Genomic DNA, 15,760 nt, shown 5'->3' with positions numbered 1-15,760 from the left:
GGGCTTGGAGCCCATTAATGTATATATGAGCCTCACTCAATATTTCCAACATCATTTGGTAACTGGTCCTTTGTTAAACTGCATGCAATAATCTCGAATGGAATTCTACAATTTTCTTGAATATGTGAATTTGATTATTTATAAGGATTTACTGTCTTAATCTCAAATGATGTAAAACCTTTGTGCTCTGCAAAATTAATTCAAAGCTCCCTTTACATGCTGAAATAGGTAAAAAATCTCCTGTGTTGTTGCAAATAACAAATGACACTCATTACATACGCCAATTATGCGAATATGATGATAAAAATACCTTTTTTTGGCCTCTATTACACTTTATCACAAAAAGAAAAAAAATATATATGAGCTTGTAATTTGATGATAGGTTATAATTTTATATGATTAACTAAATTTGAAATGTTATTTAGTTTAAATATATTTTTTTAAATTATATTTATTTGTAGAATAATGAATTAAGTATCATAATTCTAGCAATATTTTGGTTGGACGATTTGTTTTGTTCTTTGATTGTGTCTCCAAAATACTCTAGTATCTAATACTTTCTCATAATGTCGAGAGGCACAAAATGAAATTTGCAAAAACCAATTTTACAACAAAAAATAGCTTATGATTAGATATTGCTTGTCTCGAAATTATAGAGTTTTCGTGCTTATATCATATTGCAAACTTATAAAAATAAAAGCAATATAAAAACTAGAATTGAGTGAAAACTGTTTTATTTTATTTCGTCTTAGCCCAATACAAAATAAAGTAACATATTTATAGACCTAAAAATTACAATCAAATATTTCATCTTACTAATGTAGGAAAATGAATCATCGATAAAACACAGTCCATAATAATTCAAAATAAATCTATAAAATAATAAAACCTCACACCAAAAGAAGCAATGAATTAGTATTCTATTGTCATGTTTAATAAATAGACAGATACATTCATAAAGTTTGAGATGTTGGGTAGCAGATACAAAAAGAGACTTTGGCAGGTGCGGCATTTTGCTTTCAGATTACGAAAACATACCAAAGACATAGAAAATGTAACCAAAAAAATAAAACAAATAAAGCGAAAAAAGAAGTCCAAGACCTGTCAATATAAATATCAAGCTTGTGTAGTAACATAGCATTTCATTACCAGAGGTTTTAGGAGTGCGAAAATGTCGAGATTGCAAAGTTTCTGGTTGGTATTCGGCGCTTTGGTGGTTTTGTTGTTCGCGTCGGCTTTTGCGGATGACGTCGTGGTTTTGACCGAAGACAACTTCGAGAAAGAAGTCGGTCAAGATCGAGGAGCTCTCGTTGAATTTTATGCTCCGTGGTATGGGATATTTTGAGTCGATTATCAGTTTTTAGTCATTTCGATCCCTATTTTTATGTTTGCGGTTATTTTTGTGTATGATAGTGGTAGATCTGTGAATTTGGAGCTGGAGTTTACTGATCTGGATCTAATTTGATGTTTATAGTTTTTGTTTGACCTGTTTTTGAGAGTATTGATGGAATGGTCTTACTTAAAGAAGTGTAATTTGGATTTTACTTTATTAGAAGTGGACGACTTTTCTTTTTGGTTTTGTCTGCAATTTCTGAACTATGTGAAGTCATTGCGAGTTGAGATTTGAGTTTTGAAGTAAGTCATCTGTATACAGTATGATTTGAGAAAGTGTTCTGGGTTTTAGTTTAAGAAGCGGTGTTGTTTTACAGGTGTGGGCACTGTAAAAAGCTTGCTCCAGAGTATGAAAAGCTTGGTGCGAGTTTTAAGAAGGCAAAATCAGTTTTGATTGGAAAGGTTGGCCCTATTTCGATTCCAAGAATGTTCTTACATGTTTGATTAGGGCCTGCTACTGCAACTTGATTACCAATCTTAAACTCAATTCCCATATGTGATTACGTTCACAGTCCATAAAAAATTTCTTGTTCTACAAACGACTGAAACTAAATATCCTATATGGAGCATTTGTATTCTCTGCTGAGAAAGTAAATAAATAGTAAACTTCATTTGTGGAAATGCATGGTACCTGTGAGTTGGCCCTGCAATAGCATTCTATCACATATGCATACCTATATGTATGTACAGTGTTGACAAAAAAATTCTCTACGTAAATATAGTCTGTTCTATTGCTTACATGTTACTCTAGTTAAATACAAATAGTCGAATTCATTGTTAACGTATAAACCTTATTTATGTATATATCGGTCATCTCATGGTAAAATGACATAAATTAATTGAGTGCTGCTTAAGATTTTGATACATTCTGTTCAAAGATAATAATTTTAACTGGGACTTCGTATGAATTCATATGATTGTTGTCTGCATTTTGATATTGCACAACATTTATATTTTACTTGATGCAGACTAATGAAAGATTCTGTTCTAAAGTCAGTGGATAGTGGTCTTTGGACCTGCTTGTTCAGTTCCACTTTAAATTTCAGAACTGTTTGGCTATTTGGTTGAAGTAGTTCTGAAAATTTTTCATACTTGCACATCTGAAATTTATTGTGGAAACAGATCTGAAAAGCAAATATTTTTATGTGTGCTAATGTATTTGGACTATGCATATTTTTTAGGTCAGAATTTCAAAATGTGATTACATTAACAAGCTTTTTGGTGGATGAATTTTCTTTGAACTCATCCGATTCAGCTAGTTAACTATTTTAATTAGTCAACCAAAATACACAATAAAAACCAAAGAGGCCTCAGAAAACAAGTGCTTTGTTATTATACAAGCCAGTTTTTACATTGTTATAAGTCTAGTGTTAATAAAGCACACAGGGTCTCTGTTTTGTTATGTCCTATTTGTGAAAATGTTATAATAATTGCTGTATGGTTTTTTTGCTTGTTGCACCACTTAAAATGATGTGGGCTCACAATGATCATTTTCTTCACATATAACATAGTTGAATGATGAGCTTTCTATCTTTCTTCCCTTCCGGTCTATCTAGACCTGTTATTTCGCTCCATCCATCTTTTGGTTATGCGTTTAGAAGTTGCTGCACAGAATTTTAGTTTAGTTTTCGAACTGTGAATTAATCTCATTTGAGGATCAGGTTACAGGCCACCATATAGGTTTTCGTATGCCTTTGATTTTGTAGTGATGTTGAACGTGTGGATTTATTGTATGCTCTAACAGCATGATGAGGCAGTTTTTTATTTACTTTAGGTAACGGAATAGTGAGATTTATTTTATGCTCTAACAGCATGATGAGGCAATTTTTTATTTACTTTAGGTAACGGAATAATGAACTAGAGGTGCACATGTTTAATAAACCTTTCTATTGTAATTGTAGGTTGATTGTGATGAGCACAAAAGCCTCTGCAGCAAATATGGGGTTTCTGGGTATCCTACCATCCAATGGTTTCCCAAGGGGTCTCTGGAGCCCAAGAAGTAAGTTGAACTAATGTATAGAAGTTGTATCTCATGATTCTCATCTAACATCCCTTTCTTTCTCTTTTTCTGCATCAATAGTTGAAGATTAAGATACCAATAGATTGTTTTTTCCTGATTCAAATCATGCAAAGTCTTCCTAAAAGCATAATCCACATAAATTCATTTATTAGGTATGAAGGTGCACGAACTGCAGAAGCCATTGCTGAATATGTAAATAATGAAGGAGGTAAAACTTTTTTGTTTTCCAGCATATTCTATCATTCATGGTTAACCGGTTGCTTGTTAAATGACATTTGAATATGTTACTGTTCTGAGTAGTGTTTACTGTTGTCTTTCCTGCATCAAGAGAAAAAGAATTTACATGGACTATTGCAATTTTTTTTTCTTTCACCTGCAAAGAAAATTTACATTCTTTTACAAATATGCAGTTGAAGTTAAGTGAGATACTTGTCAAATGGTTGAAGCTGCATGCCTATCATATTTGGATCCCTTTTCTTTTTCAGTAAAAAAAAAAAAAAACGTTCACTTGGCTAGTGAAGGGAAATGCAACTTTCATGCCTATGGCCATTGGTCTATTGTTGCTGTGTTCTCTAGTCTCAATTCTTGATTTTGTTTAGAACCCTATCTGAATGGTGCTTTCACGCTGTACCCCTCTCAAATGCTATTTTCTATTTAGGGACAAATGTGAAGATAGCTGCAATCCCTTCAAATGTGGTGGTTCTGACTCCCGAAAACTTTGATGAGATTGCACTTGATGAGAAAAAAGATGTCCTGGTTGAGTTTTACGCACCCTGGTAAGAGCACATGTAGAAATTTCAGTCTTCCTATAATTCAAGTTTGAATGAAGTAATCATGAAACTTTAGATTTTCACAGTAGCTTCATGCAGTCTACTATGGTAGCTATTTTGTGGAGTGTGTCACTAAATATTATTTGCGTCTTGTGTTGATGCTTTATTTGATCCAGGTGTGGTCACTGCAAGAATCTTGCTCCTGTAAGTTTGCATTATTGGCTCATCATGACTATTGGGGAAATGATTTAAAATACCTAACTTCATCTCCTTTCTACTTGTAGACTTATGAAAAAGTTGCCACAGCATTCAAGCAGGAGGAAGATGTGGTCATTGCAAATGTTGATGCTGACAAGTACAGAGATCTTGGGGAGAAGTAAGTGCTTTAATAGTTTATTCTGACTCTAGATTTCATGCTGGATTAGCTTTTGATTCTATTCTCCTGGTTTGGTCCTTTTAACTGAGCAGTTCAAATCTAGATTGGTTTCGATTCTTTTTTATAAACTAGAAAAGGAAAATTAAGGCATGGTTACCTGATGAGTGTCTCTCCTGAGCAGGTATGGTGTGAGTGGTTTTCCTACACTGAAATTCTTCCCAAAGAACAATAAGGCTGGTGAAGATTATGATGGCGGCAGAGATTTAGATGACTTTGTTACCTTCATCAATGAGAAGTGTGGAACTAGCAGGGATGCAAAGGGACAATTGACTTCCAAGGTTTGTAGCAAATAACTGAGTTCCTCTTCTCTAGTACTTGTTTGTAATTCATGCCTTTTCTTCCCCTAGGCTGGTATTGTTGAGGCCCTCGATACCGTAGTTAAGGAATTTTTAAGTGCAACAAATGAGGAGAAAAAAGCTGTTTTCAAGAAGTTGGAGGAGGAAGCTAATAAGCTGGAGGGTTCTGCTGCAAGGTAAAAAGGCTTATCATACTTCCATGTTCATTATCATGTTATAGTATTACTTCCCTCTTGATTAAATTGTAAAAATCATTAAGTCAGCCTTCCTCATGATTCTTATTTTCATTTGCTTTAGATACGGGAAAATCTATGTAAAAGCTGCTAAGAGCTGCTTGGATAAAGGTTCTGATTATGCTAAGAACGAAGTTCTGCGGTTGGAACGCATTCTTGCCAAGGTAAATACTTAATGGCTCTTCTGAATTTTTGCTACTTCCGGAAATCAAAATACAATTTTCTCCCTCATCTACAACTGATAAATTTTCATTTATTTAGTTCACTCTCCCTTAATATGTCGTTAATAATCTTGGTAAATAAAAGTGAACTACAGAAACATTTTCCTGTAGTCTTTGTACTTTATTGAAACCTTTAGCTTCAATATATTTCTTAGATTATTTGGCTAATATACTCCCCTGCAGAACGCGAGCATGTCATATGAGAGTTATATCAATTCGTTTCTACATGGATCTATGTCTTTCAAGTATCAGTATTAATTTATCAACGTTTTCGATGTACTCAATGGTTTTCTGATTAGTATCTAAAACCACGTCTTTTGATCGAGATATGAACCTAGATGATTGTTGTTCTCGAAGAACTAAAGTCTACAAGAAAAACTGTAACATATTTTGCTATTTTCATTGATGCAGTCAATTAGCACGGCAAAGGCTGATGAGTTCACACTGAAGAAGAATATCCTATCTACCTTTGCTGCGGATCAGTGAGGAAGTGCAGCTATTAATGCTTGTGGTAACACGTAGCACATCTGTGCCATTCTAGGGATCCTTATTCCTGGCGTTTACCCCTTGTTGTGAGGTTCTTGCTCCCAGTTCACTTCTGTTTCACGTTGTCGTACCATCTGAAGTTCAATCAGAAGAGCGAGGGTAAGTTAATTGTTCCGTGTTACCACATAACAAGTCTTTGTTTTCAGTAGCGGCAATAATGTAATAGCATTATTAGACTTACGGATCTCAGTATGATAACTTCTTTTTATCAAATGACCAAAGAAAATGTTGAGAGTTGCTGTAGGATTAGATTTATGGTTATTTGAGCAATCTCCTTTCTGTTTCATTCCTGTCTTGAGAAATCCATTTACAAACTGCTTCCGAGGATTATTTACGTTTTCCAGTCTGAAATAATATACTGAAATAGTTATATTATTTACTCCGTCTGACCTTCTCTTAGTTATGGAACCATCTTTGCTCGCTGGAAAATGGTTCATTCATAACTTTGCTGTTTTAATGCTCGACATAGTAACAAAGATCAAAAGTTACAGTAAACATCTTTTAAAGAGTATGAGTTTTCCTTCATAATTGTTTAATTGAGGAAAATAATGTATTTTGGTTCGATGAATTATGCCATATTCTGTATAGGATTCTTCAAACTATGTTCCGTGTACTTTTACAAGAATTTCCAACTTATATCCAGAATTAATTTTATATTGGTATCTCATCTTTTACTCAATTCAATATATATACGTTTCATGTATAATTTTTTTTAAAATAAAATATATGAAAATCAGTTTTATTTAGAGTAGGAGATAGAATAAGATTTGCAACGGAGAATCTGATGGGAATTCAGTATTCTAAAGTAACATAACATCTTTTAATAGTGTATTCTGAAATTGGTACCGGGAGCTTCTCCGGTTTCTCTCCTTGTATTGGTAATAGGGATAGGTGGGTATGGGTGGCGTTCCCATTTCCAATTACACAACTCGATATGTTTGCTTTAAAATTGCAGGGAATATATCGACACAAAAGTTTAATAACTCTTTTATCTCTAAAACAGAATCGTCCAGCTCTGGGACTTTAGCAATGTGTCGTTCAAGAACAACGATGGGATTTTTCTAAAGAATATGACATGAAAGAATAACATGGAGAATAAGGGTATCTTTTATAAAAGTTAAAAACTTGTCACCGACTTAACAATCACCTTTTCATTCAAATGGGTACCTCATTTTGGTGTTTGGACACTTATTTGATTGGCTGCACATAATTCGATCATCATCGCGCATTATCAATTATTATATAAAGTATCGCAAATTTAAATTTATAATTTTTTAAGATTTTGATTGTATAAAGATAAAAATGGACACAATCGAATTATGATTGCGCCTCATCACTCTTTATACCACATATTACATACTGAAACATGCTATTTTTCAAGATTCGATTTGTACAAAAATAAAAATTAATGTATTAATTGATATTTCCCCTAATAATATATATGTAGTCTTTAATAAAGTCCCAGCTAGAGCCTTAAGCCACAAGTGGTATATTGAAATTTTGATTCCATTCATTTTGAGAAATCAAATATACTATATATCATTTACTTTGGTGTAAAATATATTCCCCGGAAGTAGCTTCATACTTCTTCAAGGGAACCTACTTCAAATATTCATCATTTTTTATAAAAATACTGTATATACTTTTCTTTTCTTTTTTTTCCCCGCCTCACAAGATGTCTCCAAACTTATTAAGTTCGACATAATCCCGACTTAGTTTATGGTTGCATTGGTTCAAGAGATTTTTACACACGATAAAATTTAAACACAGTATGTAAACTCAATGAATGTCTCACACAATTGCGTCAATTTTTCAAGTTTTTTAAAAAAATAAAAATAAAATCCATTTAAAACATTTATCAAAATTCATAAAAACCTACGTTTACCAAATTAATTTTCAACATCTTTAACCAAATCTTCCATGTGAAAGATAATGAAATTCATACTCAGAAATCATAAAAACAAAAACCCTCTCATATGGAAAAAAGCACAACTCGTATATGAGGTGTTGGGAATGATTAGTAGTTGACTTTTGTCCCACATTGCTAAAAATTTAAATTTTGATATGTTTATAAGGATAAATTACTGCTATCTTTTTTAAAATTTTGTTATTTAAAAAATTAAAGTAGTCTAAAATGTTTTTTTATTATAATGTTTTTTTATTATAAATTATAATTTTATATATTTTAAAAATATTTTTTATGAATTAATATGCTTTATAGATTATTCACTTTTTCCACTCTCAATCTTTATATATTTTTCAAATATTTTTTTGCAAAAAATTTAAGCAAACATAAAGTAGTAATTTTCTTTTGACTAACTATGAACTACACAATTATTTTTCATTTAAAAAAATATTTATAATTATATCAAATTTTAAAATAAATAATTATAATTTTACACTATTTATAGCGAAATCTCCTACAAACATGCAATTGAAAGTATGGAGGGTTGGGTTTTGAAGAGAAAAATATTTAAGTATCAAATACAAATGAAAATTGTTCTTGTTTCTAATAATTAAGTAGGTATACGAATACGAATACGAATACAAAGACAAATACAGTAGAGGGCCCCATGCTTTTAAGTGTGTGCATTATTATAGCAGAAAACCAAGAAGTGGTTTTGCAGTATGGAACAAAACTAATAAATTCTTTGCTTCCAAAATTTAACTTTTACCTCCATTTAGTTTTAACGTCTTTTTATATATATATATAGAGAGAGAGACAGAGATACAAACACAGTAACTCTGTAGAAATTCGTTGTTTGCTTAATTCAGCATTCTCTCCCCACGCTGGTACCTTCTCTTTCTCTCTCTACAACTCGGAATTTTCCTCTCGGTCTTCTCTCTCTTTCTCTCTCTCTCTCCCTCTTTTTTTTTTTTTTTAATTTTTTGATTTGTTTAATTTGTGTGATTTTTTGTGTCTTTGTCAAAGATATATCTACCAATTTTTGCGAATTTGGTGGTAATTATTCTCCTCTCTGTCTGTTAAGATGAAATCGATATCAGAAGATGGGATTGCGTTATCACTCACGTTTCTTTAGGAAAGGAAATGGTTATGCTATTTGAGTATTGGTTGTATTTTGGTTGGAATTTGAATAAATCACTGAAGGGTGAGAATTGTAGTACTCTGAGTTGATTTCGATCTAGGGTTTCTTTGGGGATTGTCGTTCGGGGATAAATCAGATCGATTTGGTAAGTTTGGGAAAATTTTCTTTTTGGCAGAGAAGGAGCTTGGGGATGGACGTTTCGGGGGCTTAGTTTGTGTTTTTATTCTGAATTGCGTATCTGATTTGAGCTTAATTTCAGAATCTTGATTATTTGATTTACTGGTTTGACATGAATTCAGACACTAGTTATTGACGGAAATACTGATGTTTCCGTTTGTGGTGGATTACCTTCTTTCCAGCTCATGGTGTATAGATAACTGTTCTAGTAGTTGAAAACAGAAATCAGCTGTCAAGATGTCTCGTTGGTATTGCTTGTTTTGCCACGAGGAAGGTGAAATAAGAACAAGTATACTTTTTAGTAATCTGGATATAAATGTGGGATCTTATTATAGAAATAAATGAACTGGATTCTGGATCTTTATTAGCTTGATTTTAGTTCATTTCTGTAGCATCCTGTATATTGCCACGGATCTTCTGTTATATGGTTTAATTTCAAATCATTTCTTCTAACTGTTTGGTGCATCAGCAGATGGCAAGGGGAGGCAAAATTGGAAATAAACGCAAGACCAGGAACAAGGTCCGATTGGAGAAAAAAGGTTCAGATGAGTCAGATGAAGATTATAAGGTGGATGAAGATGAGGAATTTGATGAGTCGGAGGATGACTATTGTTCTTCTCTTGCTGAGGATGAATCAGAGGAGAGTCTAGGGGAATTAGAGGAGGAAGAAGAAGAGGAAGAGGAGTGGGTAGAAAAGAAGGCTAAGAAGGTTGGAAAGTCTCGAAGGGGAAAAGGTTTTCAAGGGAGAAAGAAAAATGGGCTTGTGAAGCCAAAAAGTAAAAAGGTAGCTTACAGTGAAGAAGAAGAAGAGGATTACGACGATGACTATCTTTCTGGTGCTAAGCGGCGAAAGAAAAATAAGGTATCATACAAAGAAGAGGAAGATGATTATATTGAGATTTTCTCCAGACAAGAAGAAGATGAATTTGTTAATGAAAAGCAGAGAAAGAAATCCCGGGTTTCGAAAACAGGGATATGTGGGGATTCTTGTAAAGAGAATCCTAGAGATAAAGATAAAGTTTCATATCGAGAGGAAAGGGAAGAGAGTGAGTTTGATGATTCTGATGACGAAGATGATGAGGAGTTTAGTCCAGGTGAGGTTTTGAAGAGAACCAGAAGGAAGCTGGGTAAGAGACGAGTTTTGAAGAAAAAAAATAGATCTAATCTTTTTAAGGAGTTCAGAGATGAGAACCATAATCCACGGAAAAAGAAAATGACCACGGGATGGGGTTGGGGGAGGAGGAGGAAGCCAAATGTGAATTCTGATTCAGATTTTGTAAGCTCGGGATCATCTGATTATGAATACACCATATCTGAAGAAGAGAGAGAACAGATTAGAGAGGCTACTGAATTTTGCAGCAGGTTGAACCCCAGTTTGAGGAGTTCAAGTTCTTTGAAGATGATCAAAGAGGAAGAAACATTGCCTTCAAAAACAAAACGCCCAGGAAAAAAGGGCAAGCAAAAGATGATAGACATGAAGATTGAGGTAGGGAAGCAGGTTTGTGGAATTTGTCTATCCGAAGAAGGGAAGAGAACAGTCAGAGGAGTTTTGAATTGTTGCAGTCATTACTTTTGTTTTGCTTGCATCATGGAGTGGTCAAAGGTGGAATCTCGCTGCCCGCTCTGCAAGCAAAGGTTTGCAACCATAAGTAGAACTGCCCGAGCAGATGATGGGCAGGATCTAAAGGATGCTGTTTTTCCAGTTCCCGAACGTGATCAGGTAATGGGACAAAACCATCTTTTAAGTCTATGCAAGCAAGAAAAAACTGTTACTTGTTCAGTTGTCTGTTAACCTCAACTTATCTCATTATTACTTAATATTGGCAGGTTTATCAGCCATCTGAGGAAGAGCTCAGGGGCTACCTTGATCCATATGAGAATGTTCTTTGTACTGAGTGTCAGCAAGGTGGGGATGATGCATTTATGCTTCTGTGTGATCTCTGTGATTCACCTGCACATACTTATTGTGTTGGTCTAGGACGAGAAGTACCAGAGGGAAATTGGTACTGTGATGGCTGCAGGCCAACAGCTCTTGCTTCCTCAAATGCTCAAGCTCTAAACGCTACCTCTGATCATGGAGGAATTAATAATTCGTCTGTCGGTTCATCACCTGTTGCTGCTGTTCGCGAAACTTTTGATCTCAATGAGGTATATGTACCTGACACCCCATTAACTCAAGTGACTGGGCACTCTCAATCACCTAGACCTTCTCTTGGGGTTCAAGCTACTTCACCTGCTTCAGGGTCTGGGGCATTTACTCTTTTTGAAAGACGACGCATACAGCGTCAGATACATCAGCTTCTTAATAATAGGAGTCGACAATCTGACAGGAGTGATGGTATGGCCCCAGCATCAGGTATCAATCTTTTTGGTTCACTGATTGGTAGGGATATGGTGGCAGCAACTCAAACCACAGTTATGCCAGCAAGGACTGCACCAGATAATATCCATCTCCAGCAAAGATTACCTGACTATAACATGCCATCATTGTATAATAGGGAAGTCTTTTCTCCCAGATTAAGCAGTTTGAGGGGCGATGCACTTCGGAATCAAGCTTCTACGTCCAGTGATCACTCTTTTGCTGGACTGTCACAAAATCAGTTTGCTGGGATCAATGCAGGGATTAGTGGGGGTTTAGGTCATCAACAACTCCATCCTTGCGGTGGCCCATCAAATACTGGGCCTGATGCTAGCACATCAGCATATCAATTTAGAGAGGGTGAGCTACTTTTCCTATAAAAGGAACAGTGCAGTCAATGGTTAGAAGTCATTTCGACAGCTTGTTTGGAAACCTGGAGTTGGGTATGCCAAGTTACATTTGATTGCGTCTCTGCATGTTTTCAACAATATGACATGCTATTACCACATAAAAGCCATAGGATAGATGACAATTCTCTCCTTGCCCTGAAAATCAAAGCCTTATAGTACGGTGACTGGGTTCTTGCTGTCTATTTGATTACTCTGTTTTGTGTTGCACAAAAAGAAATTTGGAAACTCAGAAGTTTTTTCTGGTGAGCTTTTACATCTTTTATTTTCAAGCATGGTGCAGCACTACTGTAATCTCAGCTTGTCTTTGAGGTCTTCACATGAACTTTTTACTTATCCACGTGTATTGCTTGAATACTTCTCAATTACATGTCTTTTCCTTTTCTTCACTTGGAATTTTTAACTATGTTTAAACAGGCTACAGTACCTTCAAGGACATTGCAAGGACGGTTACACACACACAATTTTAGCTGAAGGTCAACTGTTACCACTTACAGAGATTAGCCATTGGAAGGATGTCCAATTTCAGGTGAATGTTTGTGTTGTTCCCATCAGTTCCTCAGCCATGCACTGAGGGAAATAATGTACACTCGAGTTCCTGTGTTCCTCATGAATCAGGCTCTCTTTGCAAGGAGGGAACTCGGGTCTGCATCAAGCATTCTCTCGGTCAACTTTCTCGGGTTTGAAGCTCCTTTTTGGCTAGATTAGGATTTTCTTGATTTGGTTGGAAACAGAAAAACGACTAACAAACGTAGACTAGCTGGTCGATGACATTGTTATTGATAGATTCTTACACGAGCAGGGTGCTCTTTTCCTTGCTATTTATCGGGTTTGTGCATTTTTCAGCAATTGTGATCTAAGGAAACCTTGTAAACTGTATTTCTTCATGTCATTAATAGGATTTGATCCGAGCACATTGTCGCACCAATTTTGAGATGTTGACTAACATACATGTGATGGGAGTACGCATGGAGCTCATGCCACAAATTCACAGTTATGTCTAAAAATAGTTCTAACAACTTAAATTTGACTTGGATTTTTAGCTTTATTTGTTGCTAAAGTACCTTCAAATGTTTAGTTTGTATCAATTTTATTGCGATAAACATTACCCAAAAGGGGTCTAATTAAATGAAAGCATTCATGGATGTAATCTTGATTTCAAAACTTAGGAGAGGTTCTTGTAATCTATGTAAAACTTGAAGAGAGGAAATTTTGACATGGGAGGTGTATTTGTAATAGCAACTCAATTTTAAAGGTTGTGCTTGTAATTTTGTAAATGATTAGTAGTGTTTGTATAATTAAACTTAATTTTAAAAGGTGTCGGTGGCTATATTTAGATTGACGGATTTGAATTTTAGGGGAGGATTTGAAAAAGGATTTCAAAATAACTCTATATAAGAAGAATTTGAAATTCATTATTATTCGATAAATATAATTCAAATTTAGAGGTGAATAATGCAAAACACTTTGAATTTAAAATTATCCACACAAATTCAAAAAATTTATAGCTTGGGATTTGAAATTCATAATTCTAAATTTATTAATCCAAATATGATCTAAAAGTAAGTTAGAATGATTTACTGATATTATAGAATACAAGCTCAAGATTTCATTATAAAATTAGAATTAGGGTTGGTTACAGTTAGACTCCTTCTGAAAATGTTGAATTACACTTTTTTCCCAAAAAAATTTGAAATTACGCTCACATCCCCTCCGAAAATTCTCACCTTAAACCTAACCTCTTTTCGTTGGGGTTTGGATGGAAAAAATTGATGTGAGCAAGAAAAATTACACAAAATTTTGATTTTGTCCTCAGTTAACATTCCCATATATATATATATGTACTTATAAAGAGATATAATATATACATATATATATATATATACGGAATGAGGTTAACATCATTACAAGTAGCTGATTAGAACATATAAAAATATATTTCTTGACATCATGATCACAACAGAAACCTGCTACACCAGATCATGATTTTTGTGATTGTTCTGTATTATTTACATTTTAAATAAAGTAAAAAATAAAGATATCGACGAATGCTTTTTTTCAAGTTTAATTTAAAAAATAAGAAATATTAAATTGCATTCTCAATTTTTTCGCCTTATTTTCCCTTTTAATACTTTTTCCATATACTTTCCATTTTCATCCTTTTGCTACTTTTAAACTTCATGAGATTATTATTTCAATTCAGACATCTCACTAATTGGACGTTTATGAGTTACTGAATGAACAATTTAACATAAATATTTCATTTTATTTAAAGAAAAATAAAAATGGCCACTTGAGTCTATAAATCGTCTGATGCTATATAATAATATGTTACAATTTATACATCAAATATTATATTTATTATAAGCCAAAATAAATAACACGCACACTCAACAATTAGTTACAAATTAAATTCATCAAAAAAAATTATTAAAATGGAACATCGATCGATGATATGTTTTTTCAATTTTTTAATAAGTCCAGAGATTAATTATAATTGTTTTATGTATGTACGATCCGTTCTGAAAGAAAATCCTGAATATTAATTATTTTCATACTAAAATATTGTGCGAAAATAAAAATATATTTTCTTAATAAATTGATGGAATAATTTAATATTTAGAGAAAACAAAAGAAAGAAAGCCAAAGTTTTTTGACTTGATATGAGAAAGTGAGAAGCAATGAGCATACACCCAACCATTACTCGCGAATCATCTGAAGCACTAACCTCGTAATCAGAGTGTGAATATGCTTTTCTGCTCCTCCTTTTATGCTGCCGATCAGCAGAATCATCAGAAGAATCATCATCTGAATGATGGTGACTCCTCCTCCTCCTCTTCTCCTTCCTACACTTCCTCTTTCTTCGCCTGCGTTTCAATTCCTGCAATTTACCTAATTCAGATAAGTGCCTTCAATTTCTTAAAAAAAAAAACAAAAGAGAAATAGAAAAGTACCTTCAAGATAATCCAACTACCCATACTGCTCAAAAGCAACATGAGATCAGAAAGTAAAGCAAAATTCAAAATGCTATGAATACATGGGATGATTAACAGAAAGCAATTAGCATTGATTTGGCTTTGTATTTACTAAGGCATTTAAGCAAAAGCCCAAGCGACAAGAAACATAAATCACACAAGACGTCTCAACCTTTAACAAAGTTAGCATAAAAACTTGTAATGGGTTTTGATTGCTTCATGAAACTTTCCTCTTTTCCAAAAAGTTAAAGCTAGTGTCTCCTTCCAGTAAAGGAATCATTCACTTTCTAAAGAAGAGCCACAGAAACAGCTGTGCCATGTATCAAGCAACACCGTAGATTCAACAACTTATAGGCCTAATATCCTGGTTTCTGCAATACCAAAACCACATTACTAGGAAACTGTTACAACTCAAATATGTATGAAACTGCCCATAAGTACCTGAAGGCAGAAAAATAACGGAATGATTAGTTCTTTACCTGATAAACAGTAAGCCTCATGTAAGCACAAGCATTAGTCAAGCATCAACTACAACATATATAACTGATTAATTGTTCCTGAGCAAAAGGGTCATTCTCCCTCTTCCATGCGAGTACCCAAAAATCAAGGTATTGGTACAGAAACTACCATGTCATTCAAGGGTGAAAATTATAAAAACTACTATTAGCAAGAAGGAAATCAAAATGGCTAAACACACCAAAGTCAGGGTTCAAAACTACAACATTTTGTAGTGGTTGCTGGCAACCAATTCAAGAATTGGTTAGCAGATCATAATCACCCAAGTCATTTATCGGATTTTATCAATCCTCCACTCATTTTCTCTCACTATATCCCCTCTAGTAAATTAAATGAATCCAAGACGACTCTTGCTAACGAGATAT

General features: G+C 34.0%; 2 protein-coding genes across 8 annotated transcripts; both read left to right on the top strand.

Moving 5' to 3' along the window:
• The first annotated feature begins 1,008 nt into the window (after positions 1-1,008).
• On the top strand, positions 1,009-6,289 carry LOC105168949 (protein disulfide-isomerase like 2-1). The gene is made up of 11 exons (XM_011089179.3): positions 1,009-1,329; positions 1,710-1,794; positions 3,294-3,391; positions 3,565-3,620; positions 4,071-4,188; positions 4,359-4,386; positions 4,467-4,558; positions 4,740-4,896; positions 4,966-5,090; positions 5,212-5,311; positions 5,780-6,289. Exons 1-11 carry the CDS (start codon positions 1,172-1,174, stop codon positions 5,852-5,854), a joined length of 1,092 nt encoding a protein of 363 aa, XP_011087481.1. The 5' UTR covers positions 1,009-1,171; the 3' UTR covers positions 5,855-6,289.
• Positions 6,290-8,565: 2,276 nt separating this feature from the next.
• On the top strand, positions 8,566-12,832 carry LOC105168948 (uncharacterized). Of its 7 annotated transcripts, none has more exons than XM_011089170.3 (4): positions 8,566-8,707; positions 9,611-10,858; positions 10,966-11,857; positions 12,322-12,832. In XM_011089170.3, exons 2-4 carry the CDS (start codon positions 9,611-9,613, stop codon positions 12,372-12,374), a joined length of 2,193 nt encoding a protein of 730 aa, XP_011087472.1. In that variant the 5' UTR covers positions 8,566-8,707; the 3' UTR covers positions 12,375-12,832. The 7 variants fall into 7 exon arrangements, 6 of the variants coding, with proteins under 6 accessions (XP_011087472.1, XP_088740196.1, XP_088740194.1 ...); XM_088884070.1 differs by having other exon boundaries at positions 8,633-8,707; positions 9,608-10,858; XM_088884068.1 differs by having other exon boundaries at positions 8,696-8,750.
• Positions 12,833-15,760: the final 2,928 nt, after the last annotated feature.

The sequence above is a fragment of the Sesamum indicum genome, linkage group LG8, assembly GCF_026168435.1.
Source record: "Sesamum indicum cultivar Baizhima isolate 11 linkage group LG8, ASM2616843v1, whole genome shotgun sequence".
Lineage (NCBI taxonomy): Eukaryota > Viridiplantae > Streptophyta > Magnoliopsida > Lamiales > Pedaliaceae > Sesamum > Sesamum indicum.
The sequence above is the reverse complement of the archived record's forward strand: the minus strand, read 5'-3'. Positions and strand labels throughout refer to the sequence as shown.